General features: G+C 37.2%; 1 protein-coding gene across 1 annotated transcript in view; it reads left to right on the plus strand.

Moving 5' to 3' along the window:
* The first annotated feature begins 5161 nt into the window (after positions 1-5161).
* Positions 5162-22891, plus strand: part of LOC123847768 (A disintegrin and metallopeptidase domain 3-like) — a 116693-nt gene continuing 98963 nt past the window's right edge. Inside the window, exons 1-3 of the mRNA XM_045879538.1 lie at positions 5162-5318; positions 6196-6278; positions 18684-18739. Of these exons, the coding sequence (XP_045735494.1) occupies positions 5162-5318; positions 6196-6278; positions 18684-18739 (296 nt within the window). The remainder of the gene's footprint in view (positions 5319-6195; positions 6279-18683; positions 18740-22891) is intronic.

A 22891-nucleotide genomic window follows, 5' to 3' on the forward strand; every position in this document is an offset into this window, starting at 1 on the left:
ATGAGATTGAGCCCTACATTGGACTCTGCGCTAAGCATGGAGTCTGCTTGAGATTCTCTCTCTCCCTCTTTCCCTCCCTGCCCATTCACGTTCTCTAATATATATAAAATATATTGCATATTTTATTATATTAATATATATTAATATATATTAATTATTATATTTAATATTTTATATATCCATATATTATATAATTAAATATATTCTCCCTGAAAACAAGGAAGAAAATACATATAAATCTCAAACTGCCTTCATATTGGCATCTTTTTTCTCCTTGCCTAAAATATTTAAATACCTTTGTGTCTTTAACAATGCTTTCATTTATCATCCATTGAAAGTCATTGGTACTAGAGGGTATTATGCTAAGTGAAATAAGTCAATCAGGGAAGGACATGTATCATATGATCTCACTGATAGGAGGAATTCTTAATCTCAGGAAACAAACTGAGGGTTGTTGGAGTGGTGGGGGGTGGGAGGGATGGGAGGGATGGGTGATGGACATTGGGGAGAGTGTGGGCTATGGTGAGCTCTATGAATTGTGTAAGACTCTTGAATCACAGACCTCTACCTCTGAAACAAATAATACATTACCTGTTTAAAAAAAAAAAAAAAAGGAAGATAGTAGGAAGGGAAAAATGAAGGGGGGAATCGGAGGGGGAGACGAACCATGAGAGACTATGGACTCTGAGAAACAAACTGAGGGTTCTAGAGGGGAGGGGGTGGGGGGATGGGTTGGCCTGGTGATGGGTATTAAAGAGGGCATGTATTGAATGGAGCACTGGGTGTTATATGCAAACAATGAATCATGGAACACTACATCAAAAACGAATGATGTAATGTATGGTGATTAACATAACGTAATTTAAAAAAATATAAAATAAAATAAAATAAAAAGAAAGTCATTGGTAAATTGCTACAGCATATGTCATGGCAGTATTCCACACTCCACTCTCTTACTATGTATATCAACCTTTGTTTTTCCTCCTTACATGTAACACAGTTTAATAAACTGTATAGTTGATTCATTAGGTAATTCAACAAATATTTATTCAGCATGTGGTTATGGACTACTTACTATATGCTAGACATTGTTCTAGGCACAGTGAGAAAAATAGAATTAAAAAAATAAATTCTTGGGGCGCCTGGGTGGCTCAGTCGGTTAAACGTCTGCCCTCGGCTCAGGTCATGATCCCAGGGTCCTGGGATCGAGCCCCGCATCGGGCTCCCTGCTCGGCGGGAAGCCTGCTTCTCCCTCTCCCGCATCCCTGCTTGTGTTCCCTCTCTCTCTGTGTCTCTCTGTCGAATGAATAAATAAAATCTTTAAAAAATAAATAAATAAATAAATAAATAAATTCTTGCCCTATGCAGCTTATATTCTAATTAGGAAAGTATTACTATCGTTACTATATTCTAGTGTCCCACAGTGGACAATGCCTCTTAACATTTGAACTGATACTTTTACGACCCTCTTAACACCTTTTGCATAATGTTTTTCCCTTCTTTATTTTTCAGAAAATAGTATAGGTTATTAACTTAATGTTTTAATCACGTCTCTTTGAAAGTGTGATTTCATTTTCTTTTTACTTTCATATTTTATTTTCTAATCACTCCTTCTTATCCACCTTCACCCTTGCTATGTTTCTTCCTTCTTAACCAGACCTTTCTGGCCCTGCTAAAAGTATAAACTACCCCTTCTAATATCTGCAGCATTTCATCTCCTTTTCTTTCTGCCTGATGGCTTCTGTCCCTGCTGTTCTGCCAGCTTCTCACAAGGTCTTTTTGGCTAACAGAAAAATGCACCACTCAGATCCCCCTTGAAGAAAGGATTTGCTACCCAAGGGAGGAGTGTGACTAGCCAACAGCCTCAAACTCTTAGTTGCTTTAAGGTCAGTATCAGCTTTTGAGCCAACTACATGACATTTTAGTAGTGCATCAGTTCAATTACTGAGCAAGCCACCTGTAATGAAGGCCTAAACTTCATCTCCTTTAATGAGTAATCTCTGCTCTGGAGATTCCTGGCTCTGGAGCAACCCTTCTGGATTGGCAGAAACTCTGTCAGGTCTTTATTATGGTCCTAGGCTCCCTTTCCCAATTCTGTTTCCTCTTTCACAGCTGTTACCCCCTGAAAAACCTTTTGCTCTGTAACTCTTCCTCAGCATCTGCTTCTTGGAGAACACAAATGGGGATGTTCATTACTGACTCATTACCACCAAAACAATAATCACCTTCTCATTTCTCATTCTGCTTGGTCTCTGAGTAACATTTGAAGTTTCTAATATTCCACTTTGAAATTCTATTTTATTTTATTTGTAGTCACCCTAATATCTTCCAGTTCTTACTCACCTTAATCTTTGTTAGTGTCACTTCAAATCTGGATTCTTTTCTTCTAATCCCCAAATCCTCTGTGTTGCTCACAAGTCTATTTTGGACCTCCTCTTTCTTTCCACTCATTTCTCTTAGATGATCTTAGTCACTCTTTTTCCTTCAAGTTCTTTTTATGGGTTTATAAGGTGATATATTTCAATTCAAGCTCTGGGGCATCAGACACCAATTTTCAACGGTCATCCAATGTCTATACCTGCTATTTCACAAGTATCTCCAAGTCAACATCTTTAGCTGAACGTGTTATCTCCCTGTTCAAATATGCTGCTTTCAAAATTGGTGCCCCTCTCGTCCAGTGGCTTAGTCATCTTAACAATTTCATCAACCTCCATAATAAAATATTCAGCAAACTGACTTTCCTTCCAGAATATCTCTCTGATCTTTCTACTACTTTTATTTTTCTTCCCACTCTAATCCTGAGGACGTAGACATTTTTGGCTTAAACTACTGAAAATACCCTTTCGTGAGCCTGTTGCTTCTAGTCCTCATCATTTCAAGCCCACCACACCCAAACTACTACAAGTTATTCTAACACAAAAATCCACATTTATTTGCCCTAAAATTCTTGGATGATTTTAAATTATTTAATTACTTAAGATTAAAGTACTAAAATGCACCAATGTCCATATGAAACATTCACTCATCTGAATATAACTCACATCTCAAATGTCACAGCTACCTCTAAGCTCACTTGATAACTGTAGAGGTAACAAAATTATCTTAGTTATATTCTGAGAGAATTTTGAATATCCCTGTCACAAAAATTTTTCTTTCTAGCTGTGGCATCGTTTGTATGTTCAGTTTTCTGTTAGTTTCTGAGGTACTTGGAGACATGGATATTGTCACATATATTTTGGTATCTGTCTAGTTCCAGGCATGTAGTAAGCATGTAAAAAAAATTTGTATTAAATTAAAATGATTTGAATGTCTGTAAATTATACTCATTAAAACTGAGCAGTCAATACCAACAATGGAAATACAGTAATGAATTTAAATAATAAATGTATGTTTCTCCTTTTGGTTTCTTGACTGAACAACAATGATTTTTAGTAGAACCATGGACAACCTTTTAATACTTATCATGCCTTAAGTGACATATATATTAGACTTCAAAAATTTGGTCAGGTTATAGACAATCAGGAAGAAATTTTACTTTAAGAACAACATAATCCTGATATGTTAATTCCATCAAGTTTCATATAATTTGACAAAAAGATAAAAATACTAATTTTAAGGTAGATAGAAATAATCAAATAAATGAATATGATATACAATGTGCTTCCCAACAAGAATAAATGATTAGGTTATAAACACTTTAGTGAAATAGGCAAAATTGCTATTTTGAAGTTAAGTTTCTTCTGTTATCATTTGTCACCTGTAAGAATATTTTCTTGATAGACACTAAAGTTAGATTTTGGAAAAGCATGAAAAAAGAATATATATTTTAATTTTTTTAAAGATTTTATTTATTTATTTGAGAGAGCCAGAGATAGAGAGAGAGAGAGCACAAGCTGGGGGAGCAGCAGAGGGAGAGGGAGAAGCAGACTCCCTGCTGAGCAGGGACCCTGATGTAGGACTCAGTCCGAGGACCCTGGGATCATGACCTGAGCCAAAGGCAGATGCTTAACCGACTGAGCCATCCAAGCACCCCAAGAATATATATATTTTAAAAGGCTAGCTTTCTCCATTTAATTTTTTTTCTTTTACAGACAGAAAAAAACAATCATTTGGTTTTGTGGATAAATATTATATGTAAGGAATGCAAGCAAAAGTATTCCATGGAAGGACAACTCAAGAATTGTCTGGCAGGGACTCCTGGGTGGCTCAGTCAGTTGAACATCAGACTCTTGGATTCCATTCAGGTCCTGATCTCAGGTTCCTGGGAGGGAGCCCTGCTTAGGCTCCACACTCAACCTGGAGTCTTCTTTCCCTCTCCCTCCCCCAATGCTCTTCCCTAGGCTTTCTCTCTCTCTGTGTGAAATAAAGAAATAAAATCTTTAAAGAAAAGAAAAGAATTGTCTGGCAAAAAAGTCTTTGCAAAATGGAAATTATGCAAGTCATCAACTTGCATAATAAGCCAAAAAATGAAATTTCTTTCCAAGTTATTCCCTTTGTGTGTGTGAATGTCATACTGATGGGGGAAAAAAGTTTACATTTAACCTTTTACTAGCCACAGATTTTCCTAAGAAGCCGAGTTATACACAATGGAATAAATAAATAATGGGAAAATAAAGTTGTTCTTACAGGATCATTTCATAGTTGTGATTTGTTTTTTGGATTTTTTTTTTTTTTTGGCCTGATATTTAAATTACGATTCCATACTGAGGGATTAAAATACATACATACATCCATTTCATATTTAGCTTTTTATTTAATTTCCTTAACCAAAGTGTTTTTGTTTTTTTTTTTTTAAGATTTTATTTATTTATTTGTAAGAGACAGAGAGACAGAGAGAGGCAGAGGGAGAGGCAGGCTCCCCGCTAAGCAAGGAGCCCGATGCGGGACTCGATTCCAGGACTCTGGGATCATGACCTGAGCCAAAGGCAGATGCTTAACCATCTGAACCACCCAGGCACCCAACCAAAGTATTTTCTAAGAAACAAAGTTATCTACCACGGAATTGGTTTAGTACCATTTTTTTTTTTTTACACTCTTTATCTCTATGCACGTATGTGTATTTGTTTTGACCTGAGACTTAAATTAGAAATCCAGCGGTAGATATGGTTTCCATTTTCTGTTTTCCTTCACTACTGTAGTTCAGCCATTGTGCCAAAAAACTATGACGAGGACTATTAACATTGCCAAGCACTTCACCAGCAGATGGCCCATTTCCAGAGGAGAAAATGCACTTTATGACCCTCACGTCATCCCTGAATGCGTTTCCAATGTCCGCATTTTGGAATATAAAGCCCAAGCCCACGTGGGCAGCAGGACAGGTTGGCGTGTGCCTCCTGCGCGCAGCGGGCGGTGGGTGGGCGCCCGGGACTGTGACTGCGACTGCGACCGCGACCGCGACTGCTCCTGCGGGTCCGCAGAGGGGGCGGGGTGGGCGGAGCAGCCGCGCCCCCCTCCCCCACCTCCCCGCCTCTGGCCCAGACCCCAGCCCCACCCGCCCAGAACGCAGGTCCCGCGCGGGCGGCCGCCGTTCCGCAGCCAACAGACATCACCTTGGCAAGGCCAGCAGGCCCCGCGATGCTGTCTCTCCTGCTGATCCTCTCAGGCCTGGGCCGGCTGACCTCCGCGGGCCATCGTGAGTGAAGGACCCTGCTCCATAGAGGGTCACCTGTCGCAGAGCCTCTGGGCGTGGCGGGCCCCAGAACCTTGCTCCAGAACCCCGGGTCTGGCTGGGGAGAGCCCAGCGTCTTGTCAGAACAGACCCCGCTTAGAGTCAGGATCCTCCTGGGCCTGCTGCTTGGAGGGCTCGGAGCAGGACTGAGACATTTGCCCCTCACTTGCCTGACCCCGCACTTGGAAAGAGGGCGCGCATGTTCTGGGAGGTGGGCACCTCTTCACCTACTGGGGCTGAGGTCAACAAGTCTCAAAGTCTCTGGATGGTAGTAGGGTCACACCCCAAAGTGTATGGATGGTGGAGGGAGCCTCTTCCTGGAATGTACAAAGATTGATTCTGTGGCGGGTGAGTGCGTGTCTGTGTGTCTGTGTGTGTGTGTGTGTGTGTGTGTGTGTGTGTGTGTGTGTGTGTGTGTGTTGGGGCTTGGAAGTTCAAAGAGTGATGGGATGTGGCAGGACACGCGAAGAATTAAGGTTGCTGCCAGGCACTGGGGAATGTTCATACACATGTTTTCCTTACTGTAGATCCTGAAGCATCGCTTCTACAAATTACAGTGCCACGGAAGATTAAGACAAATACCAATGATGGTGAAGTTTCAGAAACACATGTAATTAAGAAATCACTTTTTAATAAATGCTTTGTTTTTACTGGACTACATGACCCAAATCAATTCATGCATATATCCCTTTGAAATTTTGTGCTCTAATTACTGTGTTAGAGTTCTTTTGTCTGAATGAAAGCAAGTGTTTTGATTGTTTTTCATTCGTTAAGTAATATATGAACATTATAAAACTACTTTAAAACACAGACTCAGGAAAAGAAGTGCCCCAAATCTCTATCACACAAAATGATATATACAGTCACTGGACTATTTGTCTAGAAAATAGGGACATTTAAATATTCTTTGTGAGGTCACAATAAAATGTACCTTGTAACATGATTTTAAAGTGATAATATATAAAGAACTTCTTCATATGCAAATTTGAGTATATATACATATATAAGTCTTTGTTAAAAGGAAAGTACTGATATTGTTAATCTGATTAAAATAAAACATACATTGTCAAATCTAGGTAGCACAGAATGCTTTTTAATGGTAAAGCTCTTTTCATATTAGTGTGATTTTTATGAATGATTCATTAAGTATAATTTCTATGACATTTCTATGACACACATAATTTGTGCCCATTAATTTTATTTATTTATAAGTTTTTATTTAAATTCCAGTTAACATACAATGCAATATTAGTTTCAGGTATACAATATAGTGGTTCAACACTTCCATACAACACCAGTGCTCATCACAAGTGCACTCCTTAATCCCCATCACCTATTGTTTTTTATTATGTTAGTCACCATACAGTACATCAGTAGTTTTTGATGTAGTGTTCCATGATTCATTGTTTGCTTATAACACCCAGTGCTCCATGCAGTACGTGCCCTCCTTAATACCCATCACTGAGCTAACCCAACCCCCCACCCCCTCTCCCCTCTAAAACCCTCAGTTTGTTTCTTGGAGTCCATAGTCTTTCATGGTTCATCTCCCTCCTCCAATTTCCCCCCCTTCATTTTTCCCTTCCTTCTCCTAATGTCCTCCATGGTATTCCTTATGTGCCACAAATAAGTGAAACCATATGATAATTGACTTTCTCTGCTTGACTTCTTTCACTTAGCATAATCTCCTCCAGTCCCATCCATGTTGATGCAAAAGTTGGGTATTCATCCTTTCTGATGGCTGAGTAATATTCCATTGTATATATGGACCACATCTTCTTTATCCATTCATCTGTTGAAGGGCATCTCGGCTTTTTCCAGAGCTTGGCTATTGTAGACATTGCTGCTATGAACATTGGGGTGCGTATGGCCCTTCTTTTCACTACATCTGTGTCTAGGGGTAAATATCCAGTAGTGCAATTGCTGGGTCATAGGGTAGCTCTATTTTTAATCTTTTGAGGCACCTCCACACTGTTTTCCAAAGTGGCTGTACCAACTTGCATTCCCACCAACAGTGTAAGAGGGTCTCCCTTTCTCCACAACCTTTCCAACATTTGTTGTTTCTTGCCTTGTCAATTTTTGTCATTCTAACTGGTGTAAGGTGGTATCTCAATGTGGTTTTGATTTGAATTTTCCTGATGGCTAATGATGATGAACACTTTTTCATGTGTCAGCCATTTGTATGTCTTCTGTTCATGTCTTCTGCCCATTTTTTGACTTGATTATTTGTTTTTTGGGTGTTGAGTTTGAGAAGTTCTTTATAGATCTTGGCCTTCAATGCTTTCCCAACCAAAATACCAATGGCATTTTTCAAAGTGCCAGACCAAACAATCCTAAAATTTGTATGGAATCAGAAAATATCCCAAATCACCAAGGAAATGGTGAAAAAGAAAAACAAAGCTAGGGGCATCACGTTGCCTGATTTCAAGCTATATTATAAAGCTGTGATCACCAAGACATGGTACTAGCACAAAAACAGACACATAGGCCAATGGAACAGAATAGAGAGCCCAGATATGGACCCTCAACTCCATGATCAAATAATCTTCAACAAAGCAGGAAACAATATTCAATGGAAAAAAGACAGTCTCTTCAATAAATGGTGCTGGGAAAATTGGACAGCTATATACAGAAGAATAAAATGAACTTTCGGGACTTCATCAAGATGAAAAGCTTCTGCACAGCAAAGGAAACAGTCAACAAAGCAAAGAGGCAACCCACGGAATGGAAGAAGATTTTTTCAAATGACACTACAGACAAAGGGCTGATATCCAAGATCTATAAAGAACTTCTCAAACTCAACACCCATCACCTATTCAACGCATTCCCCATTCATCTCCCCTCGGATAACCATCCGTTTGTTCTCTATAATTTATGAGTTTGTTTCTTGATTTGCCCTTCTTTCTCTTTTTTCCCCCACTTTGCTCTTTTGTTTTGTTTCTTAAGTTCCACATATGAGTGAAATCATGTGGTATTTGTCTTTCTCTGACTGACTTATTTCGCTTAGCTTAATACCCTCTAGCTCTATCCATGTTCTTGCAAATGCCAAGATGTTATTCTTTTTTATGGCTCAGTAATATTCCGTGTGTGTGTGTGTGTGTGTGTGTATACACATCTTTCTTATCCATTCATCAATCAATGGACACTTGGGCTATTTCCATAATTTGGTTATTGTAGATAGGGCTGCTGTAAACATGGGGTGCATGTAAGCCATTGAGTTAGTATTTTTGTATCCTTTGGGTAAATAACTAGTAGTGCAATTCCTGGATCATAGGGTAGTTCTATTTTTAACTTTTTGAGGATACTCCACACTGTTTTCCATAGTGGCTGCGCCAGTTTGCAGTCCCACCAACAGTGTAAGAGGGTTCTCCTTTCTCCACATTCTCTCCAACACCTGTTGTTTTTTGTGTTGTTGATTTTAGCCATTCTGATAGGTGTGAGGTGATATCTCGTAGTTTTGATTTGCATTTCCCTGATGATGAGTGATGTTGACATCTTTTCATGTGTTTGTTGGCCATCTGGATGTCTTCTTTGGAGAAATGTCTTTTCATGTCTTCTGCCTATTTTTTAATTGGATTGTTTGTTTTTTGTGTGTTGACTTTGATAATTCTTTATATATTTTGGATACTAACCCTTTATCAGATATGTCATTTGCAAATATTTTTTTCCCATTCCATAGGTTGCCTTTTACTTTTGTTGATTGTTTCCTTCACTGAGTAAGTAGAAGCTTTTAATTTTGATTAAGTCCCAATAGTTTGGTTTTGCCTTTGTTTCTCTTGCTTCAGGAGAAATATCTAGAAAGAAGTTTCTATGGTAGATGTCAGAGAGGTTGCTGCCGGTGTTCTCTTTAGAATTTTTATGGTTTCAGGTCTCATATTTAGATCTTTAATTCATTTTGAGTTTATTTTTGTGTATGGTGTAAGAAAGTGGTCCTGTTTCATTCTTTTGCATGTTGCTGTCCAATTTTCTCAACACCATTGTTGAAGAAACTGTCTTTTTCCCATTGGATATTCTTTCCTGGTTTGTTGAAGATTCATTGACCATATAATTGTGGGTTTACTTCTGGGTTTTCTATTCTACTGATCTATGTGTCTGTTTTTGTGCCAGTACCATACTGTTTTAATCACTATAGCTTTGTAATATAACTTGAAGTCTGGAATTGTGATGCCTCCAGCTTTGCTTTTCTTTTTCAAGGTTGTTTTGGCTATTCGGGGTCTTTTGTGATTCTATGCAAATTTTAGGATTATTTCTTTTAGCTCTGTGAAAAAATGCTGTTGGTATTTTGATAGAGATTGCATTAAATATGTAAGTTGCTTTGGGTAGTATAGACATTTTAACAATGTTTTTTCTTCCAGTCCATGAACATGGACTATCTTTCCATTTCTTTATGTCATCTTCAATTTCTTCCATCAGTATTTTATAGTTTTCAGAGTACAGGTCTTTCACCTTGGTTAGGTTTATTCCTAGGCATCTGATGGTTTTTGGTGCAATTTTAAATTAGATTGACTCCTTAATTTCTCTTTCTGCTGTGTCATTATTGGTGTATAGAAACACAACAGATTTATGTACATTAATTTTGTATCCTGCTACTTACTGAATTTGTGTATGAGTTCTAGCAATTTTTTGGTGGAGTCTTTTGGGTTTTTTATATAGAGTATCATGTCATCTGCAAATAGTGAAAATTTTACTTCCTCCTTGCCAATTTGGATGCCTTTTATTTCTTTTTGTTGTCTGATTGCTGAGGCTAGGACTTCCAGTATTATTTAAATAACAGTGGTGAGAGTGGACAACCTTGTCTTGTTCCTGACCCTATAGGAAAAGCTCTGTTTTTCTCCATTGAGGATGATAATTAGCTGTGTCCTTTTCATGTATGATCTTTCTTATGTTGAGGTATGTTCCCTCAAAACCTACTTTGAGGGTTTTTATCATGAATGGATATTGTACTTTGTCAAATGTTTTTTCTGCATCTATTGAGAGGATCATATGGTTCTTATCCATTCTTTTATTAATGTAGTGTATTACATTGATTGATTTGCAAATATTGAACCACTCTTGTAGCCCAGGGATAAATTCTACTTGACTGTGGTGAATGATTTCTTTAATGTATTGTTGAATTTGGTTTGCTAGTATGTTATTGAGAATTTTTACCTCCATGTTCATCAGGGATATTGGCTTGTACTTCTCTTTATTATTGTAGTCTTTATCTGGTTTTGGTATCAGGGTAATGCTGGCCTCATAGAATGAATTTGGGAGTTTTCTTTCCTTTTCTACTTTTTTGGAATTGTTTGAGAATAGGTATTAACTCTTCTTTAAATATTGGGTAGAATTTGCCTGTGAAGCCATCCCACCCTGGAGTTTTGTTTGTTGGGAGTTGGGAGTTTTCTGATTTAATTTCTTCCCTGGTTATTAGTTTGCTCAAGTTTTCTATTTCTTCCTGTTTCAGTTATGGTAGTTTATATTTCTAGGAATTTGTCCATTTCTTCCATGTTGTCCAATTTGTTGGCATATAGTTTTCATAATATTCTCATATAATTATTTGTATTTCTATGGCATTGGTTGTTATTTTTCCTCCCTTGTTTGTAATTTTATTTATTTGGTTGCTTTCTCTTTTCTTTTTGGTAAACCTGGCTAGAGGTTTATCAATCTCGTTATTTTTTTCAAAGAACCAGCTCCTGGTTTCATTGATCTAGTCTTTTTTTTTTTTTTTTTTTTTTTTTTTAGTTTCTGTCTCATTTATTTTTGCTCTAATCTTTACTATTTTCTTCCTTGTGCTGCCTTTAGGTTTCAACTGTTGTTCTTTTTCTAAGCTCCTTTAGATGTAAGGATAGGTTGGTTGTTTATTTGAGATTTTTCTTGCTTCCTTGGTAGACCTGTATTGCTTTATACTTCCCTCTAAGGACTGGTTTTGCTGTATCCTAAAGGTTTTGGATTGTTGTGTTTTTATTTTCATTTGTTTCCATGTGTTTTTTTTTTTTTTTATTTAAATTCAATTTAGTTAACACTTAGTATATTATTAGCTTCAGTTCAATTTAGTGATTCATCAGTTGCATATAACACCCAGTGCTCATTATATTACATGCCATCCTTAATGTCTGTCACCCAGTTACCCCATCCCCCCGACCCGCCTCCCCTCCAGCAACCCTCAGTTTGTTTCCTAAAGCTAAGAGTCTCTTATGGTTTGCCTCCCTATTTTCAGCTTATTTTATTTTTCCTTCCCTTCCCTTATGTTCATTGTTTTGTTTCTTAAATTCCACATATGAGTAAAATCATATGGTATTTGTCTTTTTCTAACTGTCTTATTTCACTTAGCATAATACCCTCTGGGTTTCATCCACATGGTTGCAAATGGTAAGATTCCATTCTTTTTGATGGCCGAGTAATGTTCCATTGTATATATACACCACATCTTTTTTTTAATTCAATTAATTAACATATAGGGTATTATTAGTGTCAGAGTCATCGTGCAGTGATTCATCAGTTTTATATAACACCCAGTGCTCATTACATTATATGCCCTCCTTAATACCCATCACCCTGTTACCCTAGCCCCCAAACCCTGCCCTCCAACAACCCTCAGTTTGTTTCTTATGATTAAGAGTCTCTTATGGTTTGTCTCCCTCTCTCATTAGGTCTTGTTTTATTTTTCCCTCCCTTCCTCTATGATCCTCTGTTTTGTTTCTTAAATTCCACATATAAGTGAAATCATATGATAATTGTCTTTCTCTGATTAACTTATTTCACTTAGCATAATACCCTCCATAATACATCATTGCAAATGGCAAGATTTCATTTTTTTTTTTTTTAATGGCTGGAAATACAAACCAAAACTGCAATGAGATACCACCTCACCCAGTCAGAATGGCTAAAGTTAACAAGTCAGGAAACAACAAATGATGGTGGAGATGTGGAGAAAGGGGAACCCTCTTACACTGCTGGTGGGTAGGCAAACTGGTACAGCCACCCTGGAAAATAGTATAGAGGTTCCTCTAAAAGTTAAAAATAGAGCTACCCTATGACCCAGCAATTGCACTAGCAGTTTGTACTAGTAGTACAAATATGATCAAAAGTGATCTAAAGGGGCACCTACACCCCAATGTTTATAGCAGTAATGTCCACAATAGCCAAACTATGGAAAGAGCCCAGATGTCCATCAACAGATGAATGGATAAAGAAGATGTTATATATATATATATGAATATTACTCAGCCATGTGTTTTTTAAATTTTTTCTTTGATTTCCATTCACTGCTTAGTAGCATGTTCTTTAACCTCCATGTATTTGTGGTGTTTCCAGAATTTTTCTGGTGATTGACTTCTACTTTCATAGTGTTGTCTTTAGAAAAGGTGCATGATATGATTTCAGTTTTTTGTATTTGTTGCGACCTGATTTGTGACCTACTATGTGATCTATTCTGGAGAATGTTCCAGGTGCACTTGAAAAGAATGTGTATTCTGCTGTTTTAGGATGGAATGTTCTGAATTTATCTGTTCAGTTCATCTTGTCCAGTGTGTCTTTCAAAGCCATTGTTTCCTTGTTGATTTTCTGTTTAGTTGATCTGTCCATTGATGGTGTTAAAGTGTTCTACTATTATTGCATTATTATTAGTTCTTTTATGTTTGTTATTGTTTTATATATTTTGGTGTTTCCATGTTGGGTACATAAATATTTACAATTGTTATATCTCCTGTCAGAATGTATCCTTTATGATGATATGGTGCCCTTCTTTGTCTCTTGTTACAGTCTTTGTTGTAAAGTCTAGTTTATTTGATATAAGTACTGCTACTCTGGCTTTCTTTTGACATCCATTTGGGAGATAAATATTTCTCCATTCCCTTACTTTTCTTCTGCAGGTGTCTTTAGGTCTAAAAATGAGTCTCTTGAAGGTACCATATAGATCATCTTATTTTATTATCCATTCTGATACCTATGTCTTTTGATTGCAGCATTTAGTCTGTTTGCATTCAAATTAATTATTAATAGATATGTATTTATTGCCATTTCATTATTTATTTTGAGTTGTTTCTGGTGATTTCTCTCATCCTTTCTTGTCTTTGTCACTTTTGGTCTCTCTTTTGCACTGAAAGAGTCCCTTTTAATATTTTTTGCCGGGCTGGTTTAGTGATCACAAATTCTGGGATACTCTTATTTCTCCTTCTATTCTGAATGATATCTTTGCTGGATAGAGTATTCTTGGCTGTAGATTATTCCCATTTGGCACTCTGAATATATCATGCCATTCTCTTCTCGCCTGCCAAGTTTCTGTTAAGAAATCTCCAGTTAGCCTTATGGGCCTTCCCTTGTAAGTGAAGGACTTCTTTTGTCTTGTTGCTTTTAATACATTTTCTTTATCACTATATTTTGCAAATTTAATTACAATATATCTTGGTGTTGAGCTGCTTTTGTTGACTTTAATGGAAGTTCTCTGTGCCTGCTGGATCTGAATGTCTGTTTCCTTCCCCAGATTAGGGATGTTTTCAGTTATTATTTCTTCAAATAAAATTTTTGCTCTCTTTTCTCTGTCTTCTTCTGAGACTTATAGGTAGCACAGAGAATTGGTAAGAAAGAGAATGTCCACCTCAGTTTCTAAAGATAGTAAATTTGAACTTAGTTAATTTTTAGATATATGCACAATCATATTTTTAATTTTTGTGATTATTTGTAGGTTTGGTATAAGTCTGTAATCTTGATATATTTACCTAAATACATTTCTTTTGACTCAGGAAGAAATACAATATCTGCTTATAGATTACACTTATAATCATGAGAATCACTTATAATTATTTGAATTAGTAATTAAATTGCCAGAAAATCCTTTCAGCCAAATGGTTTTGTTTTTATTATTTATTTTTTATTTCTTTTTAAAAGAGAGAGGGAGAGAGGGAGAAGGAGAGAGACAGCAAGCCTAGGGGAGGGGCAGAGAGAGAAGGAGAGAAAACCTTAAACAGGCTCCACACCCAGCATAGACCCTGACGTGGAGCTCGATCCCAGGACCCAGAGCTCATGACCTGAGCCAAAATCAAGATTCAGACACTTAACTGACTAAGCCACCCAGGTGACCTGGTTTTAAATTTTAGGAAAATTTTTTTAAAAAAATCAAGGAAGGATGATGTGTCCTTTTCAGAGACTGGAACACAGAATAGAACATAAGTCAAGTAATCCTGCTGATCATTCAGTAATTTTTTAAAAATATTAATGTACCTTTGACAGGGAACAAATGAAGTATGAGAAAGGGAAATTATAGGTCCTTTCACTTAACTAAATATTTGAAAAGTGAAAGTAGCAAATAATTGTAGAACATTATGACCAAGTAGATTTTCTCCTCTGTTGAAGGATATTTTAATAGTAGAAAAATGTATTAACCTATCACATTAACATATTTTAAAACATCAATGAATGTGACCGAAAGAACATTTTAGAAAATTACTCATACATTCATACACACATATTCACCAAATATGCACATAATACTTTCCTTCAGAAGAAAACGGCCTCAATGTGTTTAAATGGATCCAGGGAACAAGGGCAGCACCAACCAAAGCCATGTGTAACCTAATATCATACTTAATGTTTTACACACTACAGCATTCCATTTTAGGATCAGAATAACACAGGGGTGCCTATTATTTCCATTTTATTCAGTAATTTAAAATATAAAAAATTTAAGAAAAGAAATATTTAAAAAGTAGGGTTTAAAAGGTAAGACATAGAATAGCTATTACATAGACCATGTTTCTGCTTTGAGTAACTTGGGTATATGGTGATGTCATTAACTACCTAATATCCATAATATAGAAGGGAAATTATATTGATTTATTCTCAAACAATAGAAAGAAGAGGGATACTAAAGAAGTAGTACTTAAATCAATTTGTTTTCCACTTAGTTTGTATCTATACAATTACTGTTAACAATACCCATTGTGAAATAAATGATTTGAGGGGCATCTTTATACTAGTAAATCTCTGAAAATTGCAACTTGCTTTTGTCCTTCAGAAAGCAGCTTTAAATTTTAAATGATAATGAAACTTTTTAGAAAACCTACTTATTACAACAGAACGGATCAAATGCTAAAAAATAAAAAAGTGAAACATCAAAAGTAAGCTGGTGCAACTATAGCAATATCAGATAAAGTTAAAGAAGCACTTCAAGAGATGAAAGGTACCTTAATGATAATGTGATCAATTTATCCTGAAGATATCACCATACTAAATCTGTTTGTACTCAGAAACAGAGCTCTAAAATATGTAAGGCCAAAAACTACAGATAAAAGCAGAAAGAAATAATATCACAATAAATTGGGGAAATGTCAACACACCTTTATTAATAGCTGTAAAGTTACAGAAGACTGAACATGAGGTTTAAAATGACTTATGCAGAAAACTGTACCCAATGACAAAATTCACATTCTTTGCAAAGTGGAAAATTTACTCACATTGACCATGTGCTATGCAGTGATGAACGTGTATGTTTTATGATGATGTCACAGATTGGGTTCTTTGGGATGCAGTCTTTGAGAAGATTCCTGTGAAGGCAATTTATTAGGGTATGCTCTTGTGATGAACCCCTGTGGAAGGGAAGGGGAGGAAGTGGGAAGGGGGAGATGGAGACTCTGAGTCTCAACAATGTGTGAAGCTAGCATGGCCCATCAATATCTGGAGTTGGGATGAAGGGGGTTCTCATTAAACATGGGCTGTCTCAGAAAGTTGTGACTTGGTGTGAGGTGACCCTCTGTAGCTGAGGCAATTCCTAAAGAGGACAGGGAGAAGAGTGTTCTTACAGTTAGGGTACTTCCTTTAATCTGAAAAGGGGACCTGTGCTAAGCTGAAAAGAAGAGGGACCATAATTTTATCTTCTGTATCACTAAATCATTCCTCTGCTTCTTCCATCCTAGTGGTTATCACATCCAGTCAGTTTCAAATCTCCGTTATTGCATTTTTCATTTTGACCTGACTAGTTTTTAGGTCTTTTATTTCTGTGGTAAGAGACTCCCTGGTGTCTTCTATGTTTTTCTCAAGCCCAGCTAGTATTCTTATGATTGTTGCTTTAAATGCTGGATCAGGTATATTACTTATATATGCTTTGATTAGATCCCTGGCTGTGACCTTTTCTTGTTTTTTTTTCTTTGGGGATGAATTCCTTCATCTTGGCATTTTCTCTAGGTCTCTGTCTTCTGTGTGTTAGCAAAGCCTGTTAGGTTTTGGCTCCCAAGAGTGATGGCTTTATGAAAAAGATACGGTCCAGGGCCTGGTGCTTCAGGAAGTGTCTCTGGTGTGTGCTTTGTGCACTCTGCTGTTGTGGTTTGGTTGCTCTTTCCCTCATATCAGTCTTCTGCAGTTTCTCCTTGCCTGAGGGGGTGTTTGGACCTTGGCCAGAGTGTGGCGTTTTAACTAGGTGTGCTCTTGCTTGCTTTTCAAAAACGACTTGAGAGCTGAAGTTTTGCAGAACACTATGGTCAGTAGACATGGTGTGTGCAGGGGTTTGTGCTGGTCTTCTTGGGGAGGGGCCCGCTGCTCTGGTTCTCAGGTACACTTGCCTGAGAAAAGCCATACTTGCAGAGCACAGGGTTGTGGAACTTGGTGTAACAGCTTAGGCAGTCAGTGTTGGTGGTGTCCTGCTTATGAAGTTAGTTTATGCTGAGGGGCAGGAGAGAGAAATGGTGCCAGCCAGCTCCCTCGTCCCTGGAGAGGGGCGTTCGCACATGCTGCTCCCAAGGAAGTCCTCCCTGAAGAGCAAACAATCTCCCCTCATGTGTCCCAGGCATGCCTCAAATTGCTGCCTTCACCCTGTCTGCATTGGCCTCCTGCCTGACTGACAGCACTGTGCACCTTGGCCTCTATCCCAGGCAGGTCAGCTGAGTTTTAAAACTCCAAACTTTAGGGACCTGGGCTGGTGTGGACTCACGCTGTTCCTCTGGGGTAGGGTCTCACTGTTCTGGGACTGATGCAGGTTCATTCCAGAAGGGCAGTCATACCAAAGCACAGGGGCACAGAATTTGGAATAAAGTGCAGCAAAGGGCCAGAGTCCAGGATAGGCACCCTCAGCAGGTGTCTCTGCACCGATGCTGAGGGGCAGGGGAAGGTAATGGTGCCCATTGGCTCTTTTGTCCCCAGAGAGGCAATGCTGCCTCTCCCAGATGCACCCCAAGAAGGGGGAATGGTCTCTCCTAGTGCATTCCGGGGAACCTCAGATCACGCTGTCTGTCCCTGGGCTATCTGCCCTCCTTCTCCACAGGAGCACTGCAGCACCCTCCGGGCTCCACAACTCCCATTAACTCTAAAACGCCAGTCTTTGAGCCCCACTGGTTGTAAAACCTCCTGAAAATCAGCCCCTCTCATTTTCCCAGTCAATGGCTTTGGGGAAATGCTATCCCCTGTGTGCTCCTCTCTCTGTCTTGGCTCTCCCTGTGACTAGGGCTCCCTCCCCTCTGCAGTATCTGCAATCTGTTTCTCCCCTAAACCATGTCTTCACACCTTCTACCTTCCACAATGTGGCTTCATCTCTCTAGTGCATTCCTCAGATTGATTTCTTGAGTATTTAGAATGATTTGATAGTTATCCATCTGTGTTCAGGGATGAGGCAAGCCTAGGGTCCTCCTACTACTCTGTTATCTTAGCTCCCCACTACCTGTGCTATATTCTTTAATTTTCAATTTATTTGGGCTAGAAATTGGAAAGTAGAAAAAAGATAATTAAATTCAAGTTTCTTCAAAGATTACTCAACATTTCTAAATGTAACCATTTTAAATTAAAATTTCATTATGATAGTAAATTCTAATGACTGATGCTATTAGTTTAGAAATAGATTTAGACTCCTTGATTTTATTTACATTGAATTATGATTAATTCTGTCATATATTCCAAGATGGAAGAAACATAGCAACATGCATGTATATATAATTTTGAGACATGTGTGATACCATCTGTTTACATGAATGAGAACCTATATTTAAGAAATTATAGCTTTTGAATTAAGAATTTTAGATTTCTACTAATTACTTTTTCTCTGAATACTTTGCTGTAGGTCACATATGCCATCAAAATTGACAGGGAAACATATACTTTCCATCTTAAAAAACAGTAAGTGGTCATTTTTCTTTTCATACACTTCTTTCATTTCTTCAATTTTTACAATTACTACCCTATGTTAAGCCTAAACAAGAGCTTGCCTGTTGTATTTATTTAACATGTTATATCTTTGTGATTTATGACAGATTAGAATTTCAAGTCTTCATCTTGAGATTTAAATCTAATATTGGAGCCTAATTCTAATTTAATGATATAAGTATTAACGTATATTAGATAAATTAAAATTATTCTATGTAACTCCTTGAAATATAACCATAAAAACATCAATGTAAAGGAGTAATTTTATTTGTACATGTTTAATTTTGTTTGTCTTCATGTCATTTTACATATTTATGTGACTAAGCATTTTACTTGATATTAGACCATTTTTTTCTCATCTTGGTATAATAATTTAATCTTTTAAATTTTGTTTTTTACTTTTGCTCTTTGAGGAAACCAATAATAATCTTGTGTGTATATTTCCACCATTTTCTATTCTAAATTTCATCTTTCCCTTAGATAAAACCTATAGAAACTGATCAATAAAGTTCGTTTTTACACAAATAGAAATACAGTTTTGCCACTAGTAGGTCTTATTTAATAATGGTGTTCGGGCACCTGGGTGGCTCAGTCATTAAGCGTCTGCCTTTGGCTCAGGTCATGATCCTGGGGTCCTGGGATCGAGTCCCACATCGGGCTCCCTGCTCCGCAAGAAGCCTGCTTCTCCCTCTCCCACTCCCCCTGCTTGTGTTCCTGCTCTCGCTATCTCTCTCTGTCAAATAAATAAAATCTTTAAAAATAATAATAATTGGGGCGCCTGGGTGGCTCAGTTGGTTGGGCGACTGCCTTCGGCTCAGGTCATGGTCCTGGAGTCCCGGGATCGAGTCCCACATCGGGCTCCCTGCTCAGCAGGGGGTCTGCTTCTCCCTCTGCCCTCTGCCCTCTTCCCTCTCGTGCTCTCTGTCTCTCATTCTCTCTCTCTCAAATAAATAAAATCTTAAAAAATAATAATAATAATAATGGTGTTCATTTTCTTGCTCTATGTATATATTTTTAATTCATTTTTAATAGATAACATTCCATAGTATGTAATATTGATAGATAATGAGGTTAGTTGCAGGAATTATCACTATAGAGTCCTGCAATAAACATCCTTGTATGTCTATCTTATGTAATAGAGATTTTGTTTTGTAGGCTTGTTATCAAGAAATGGGTTTCTGAATCAGGAACTATGAATAACAGTAATAATAGTAATAATAATAACAATAACAACAAAAGTAACTGACATTTATAGAGCACATACCAATTGCCAGACATATTTCTTTCTTTCTTTTTCTTTCTTTCATTTAGAGAGAAAGAGTGTGCACATGAGTGGGGGGTGAGCAGGAAGGGACAGAGGGAAAAGGAGAGAGAGAATCTTAAGCAGACTCTATGCCTAGCTTGGAGCCCAAAGTGGGGCTTGATCTCATGACCCTGAGATCAAGACCTGAGCCTAAATCAAGAGTTGGTCGCTTAACCAACTGAGCCACCTAGGCACACCTTGTCAGGCATATTTCTAAGCAATTTGCATGTAGTAACTGATTAAATTTTCACAACAACCTTCTTTATTACTCACCTTTTTGTATTAGGATTTTGAGAGAAATGGCCAGTTTCTGAAATCAGTTTAGATTTTCAAAAGTATGTGAGATGTGCTAAAATATTATATTGCATCTTTGTGTCAATTTAGATTTCCCTAAATAACTTCTCCAAACAATTATCAGCTTTTTTCATTTTCTTGTTTCCTATTTAATATTTATTTTTTCAGAGCAGTTTTAGGTTCACAGCAAAATTGAGTGGAAGGTACAGAGAGTTTCTGTATGCCCCGTGCCCCCACACAGGTAGAGCCTCTCCTGTTATCAACATGCCCCACAAAAATGATACATTTGTTATAATTAATGATCCTACATTGACACATCATTATCACCCAAAGTGCATAATTTGTATTAGTCTCAGATTTTTTATATTGATTTTTTTATTTTGATTAAAAATAAAAAAGGAAAATTCTGAGAATCATATAAACAATTAGGTTCTCACCATGAGTGACACACATGTAAGCATTTTTTTTATATATTCTTCTAAATGTGTACATTGTAGGTAATAGTGAAATCTATTATTCCCATGCCCACACATATTCAGTTCTTTCATTCCCCAGTGCTAATCACAATTATGATACTGACACATACTCTTCTGTCATAATTTTTCTTCATTCATCTGTATGCCTAGAGATTAATAAAAATCATCATGTTTTCAGTATTGCCTTAAATAGACATAAATGGCACAATACTCCTCTATATAATTTATTTATCTTAATATGGTGGACTACTAAAGTGACCCCAATTCTTTACTTCTCCCTGTATCTTCACTCTTTGCCATGTAACTTTGAGTTCCTATCATCAAGAGGTAGAAAATATACATCTTCCCCAGCCTCCCCACTCCCCAGCCCTTGGATCTGAGTTTATTTATGCAAGGCCAACTTCATGGGTACATGGTCCTTCAGGGTCCCATGGTTAGAAAATGCCCTGTATGTTGCTGCCGTGAGATTCTTAGTACTTCTAAAAAAAATAATAACCCTTGTATTTTCATTTCATCACAGGCCCTGCAAATCATGTAGCCCATTCTATGACTATGTGACTTACACAGGTTTGAAAAAACTCACCTTCTTTCCTGCTCTCCATCTTTTTGCTCTGCCATCCCTACAAGTATATGCTTGGGCCAGCTTCCTGGAAAATGGAGATAGGTGGAGCACAGCCAAGGTGCTCTAATCATCCCTAGATCAACCAACATTCAGCTGAATGAATGAATCCAGAATCCAGATGAATGAATGAATCATTTAACATTCAGCTGAATGAATGGTTGAATCCCAGACCATTGAGCAAGTCTGGCTACCATTAGCAGAACTACTACTGCTACTCACTCATGACCCAGAAGTGTGAGCAGTAGATATTTATCATGTTATTGAATGTGGTTCTGGTTTTGGGGTTGTGCTTTTCATGCAACATTTTGTATAATATTATTTTTTGAGATTCATTCATATTTATGTGTGCAAAATAAGTTCATATATTTTAAATACATATGTAACTATCAAATAAGTATATCTTATTTATTATTTATTCACCCATATTTATAACAAGAAAAGGTGTATTGTGGATATCCTGGGCACCAGTGAAATTGGTGGGTTATAAATGATGCTATTCTCAGGAGTGCTATATGCTACCCATTTTTACTTGAGGGTTTATACCAATTTTCACTCACACCAATCATTCGAAAACATTTCTTTTCTCTATATTCTGACCAAAATTAGTATCTTCACTTATTTATTTTCATTAATTAACAGATAAGAAATGGTATTGTATTGTGTTTTAATATGTGCTAGTGCTTTATTCTGCTTTATTTTTTTAAAGATTTTATTTATTTATTTATTTATTTGAGAGAGAGAGAGGGAGAGAGCACAAGCAGGGGGAGTGGCAAAGGGAGAGGGAGAAGCAGATTCCCTGCTGAGCAGGGAACCAATGCCATCTCAATTCCAGGACCCTGGGATCATGACCTGAGTGGAAGGCAGCCACTTACCCAACTGACCCACCCAGGTGCCCCTTTATTCTGCTTTAAATAATGCTTTCAATATGTTTTAATTGTTTAAGAGTAATCTTTTCAAATGTTTACTGACTATTCTAACTGAATTTCTTCCCCTATGTTTTGTTTTATCTTTGGGTTTTTAGTTTCAATCATTTGTTTTGAGTTATTTTCAATCCATGGCTTATCTTTTTAAATTTTTTCTCCACGATCAGATTGTGGGAATTTTTGTTTATTGTAGATGTTAACCTTTTATCTGTTCTAGATGTTGCACATATACTCCCCAGCCTATTGGTTCCCCCCTCATGTTTGTGGGATTCATTGCTATAAAAATGAAATTTTCATGTAATCATTTTATTCACTATTTTTATAGGTTTTCAGATTTTTCTCTTGTGTCTCTCATATTCTGAACTTATATCATAATATTCCTATAGTATTAAAAATTTATTTTATATTTAAGATATAAATCTGAGGCGTTCAGTATTTTACAACTGTATTGCATTTTACAAGTTTTATCACTGTTTTTTTATTTGCAATTTTATGCTGACTCAGGTA

The sequence above is a fragment of the Mirounga angustirostris genome, unplaced genomic scaffold, assembly GCF_029215605.1.
Source record: "Mirounga angustirostris isolate CCGP_5_RB_7025 unplaced genomic scaffold, mMirAng1.0.hap1 SCAF_2, whole genome shotgun sequence".
In the NCBI taxonomy this organism is placed as follows: domain Eukaryota; kingdom Metazoa; phylum Chordata; class Mammalia; order Carnivora; family Phocidae; genus Mirounga; species Mirounga angustirostris.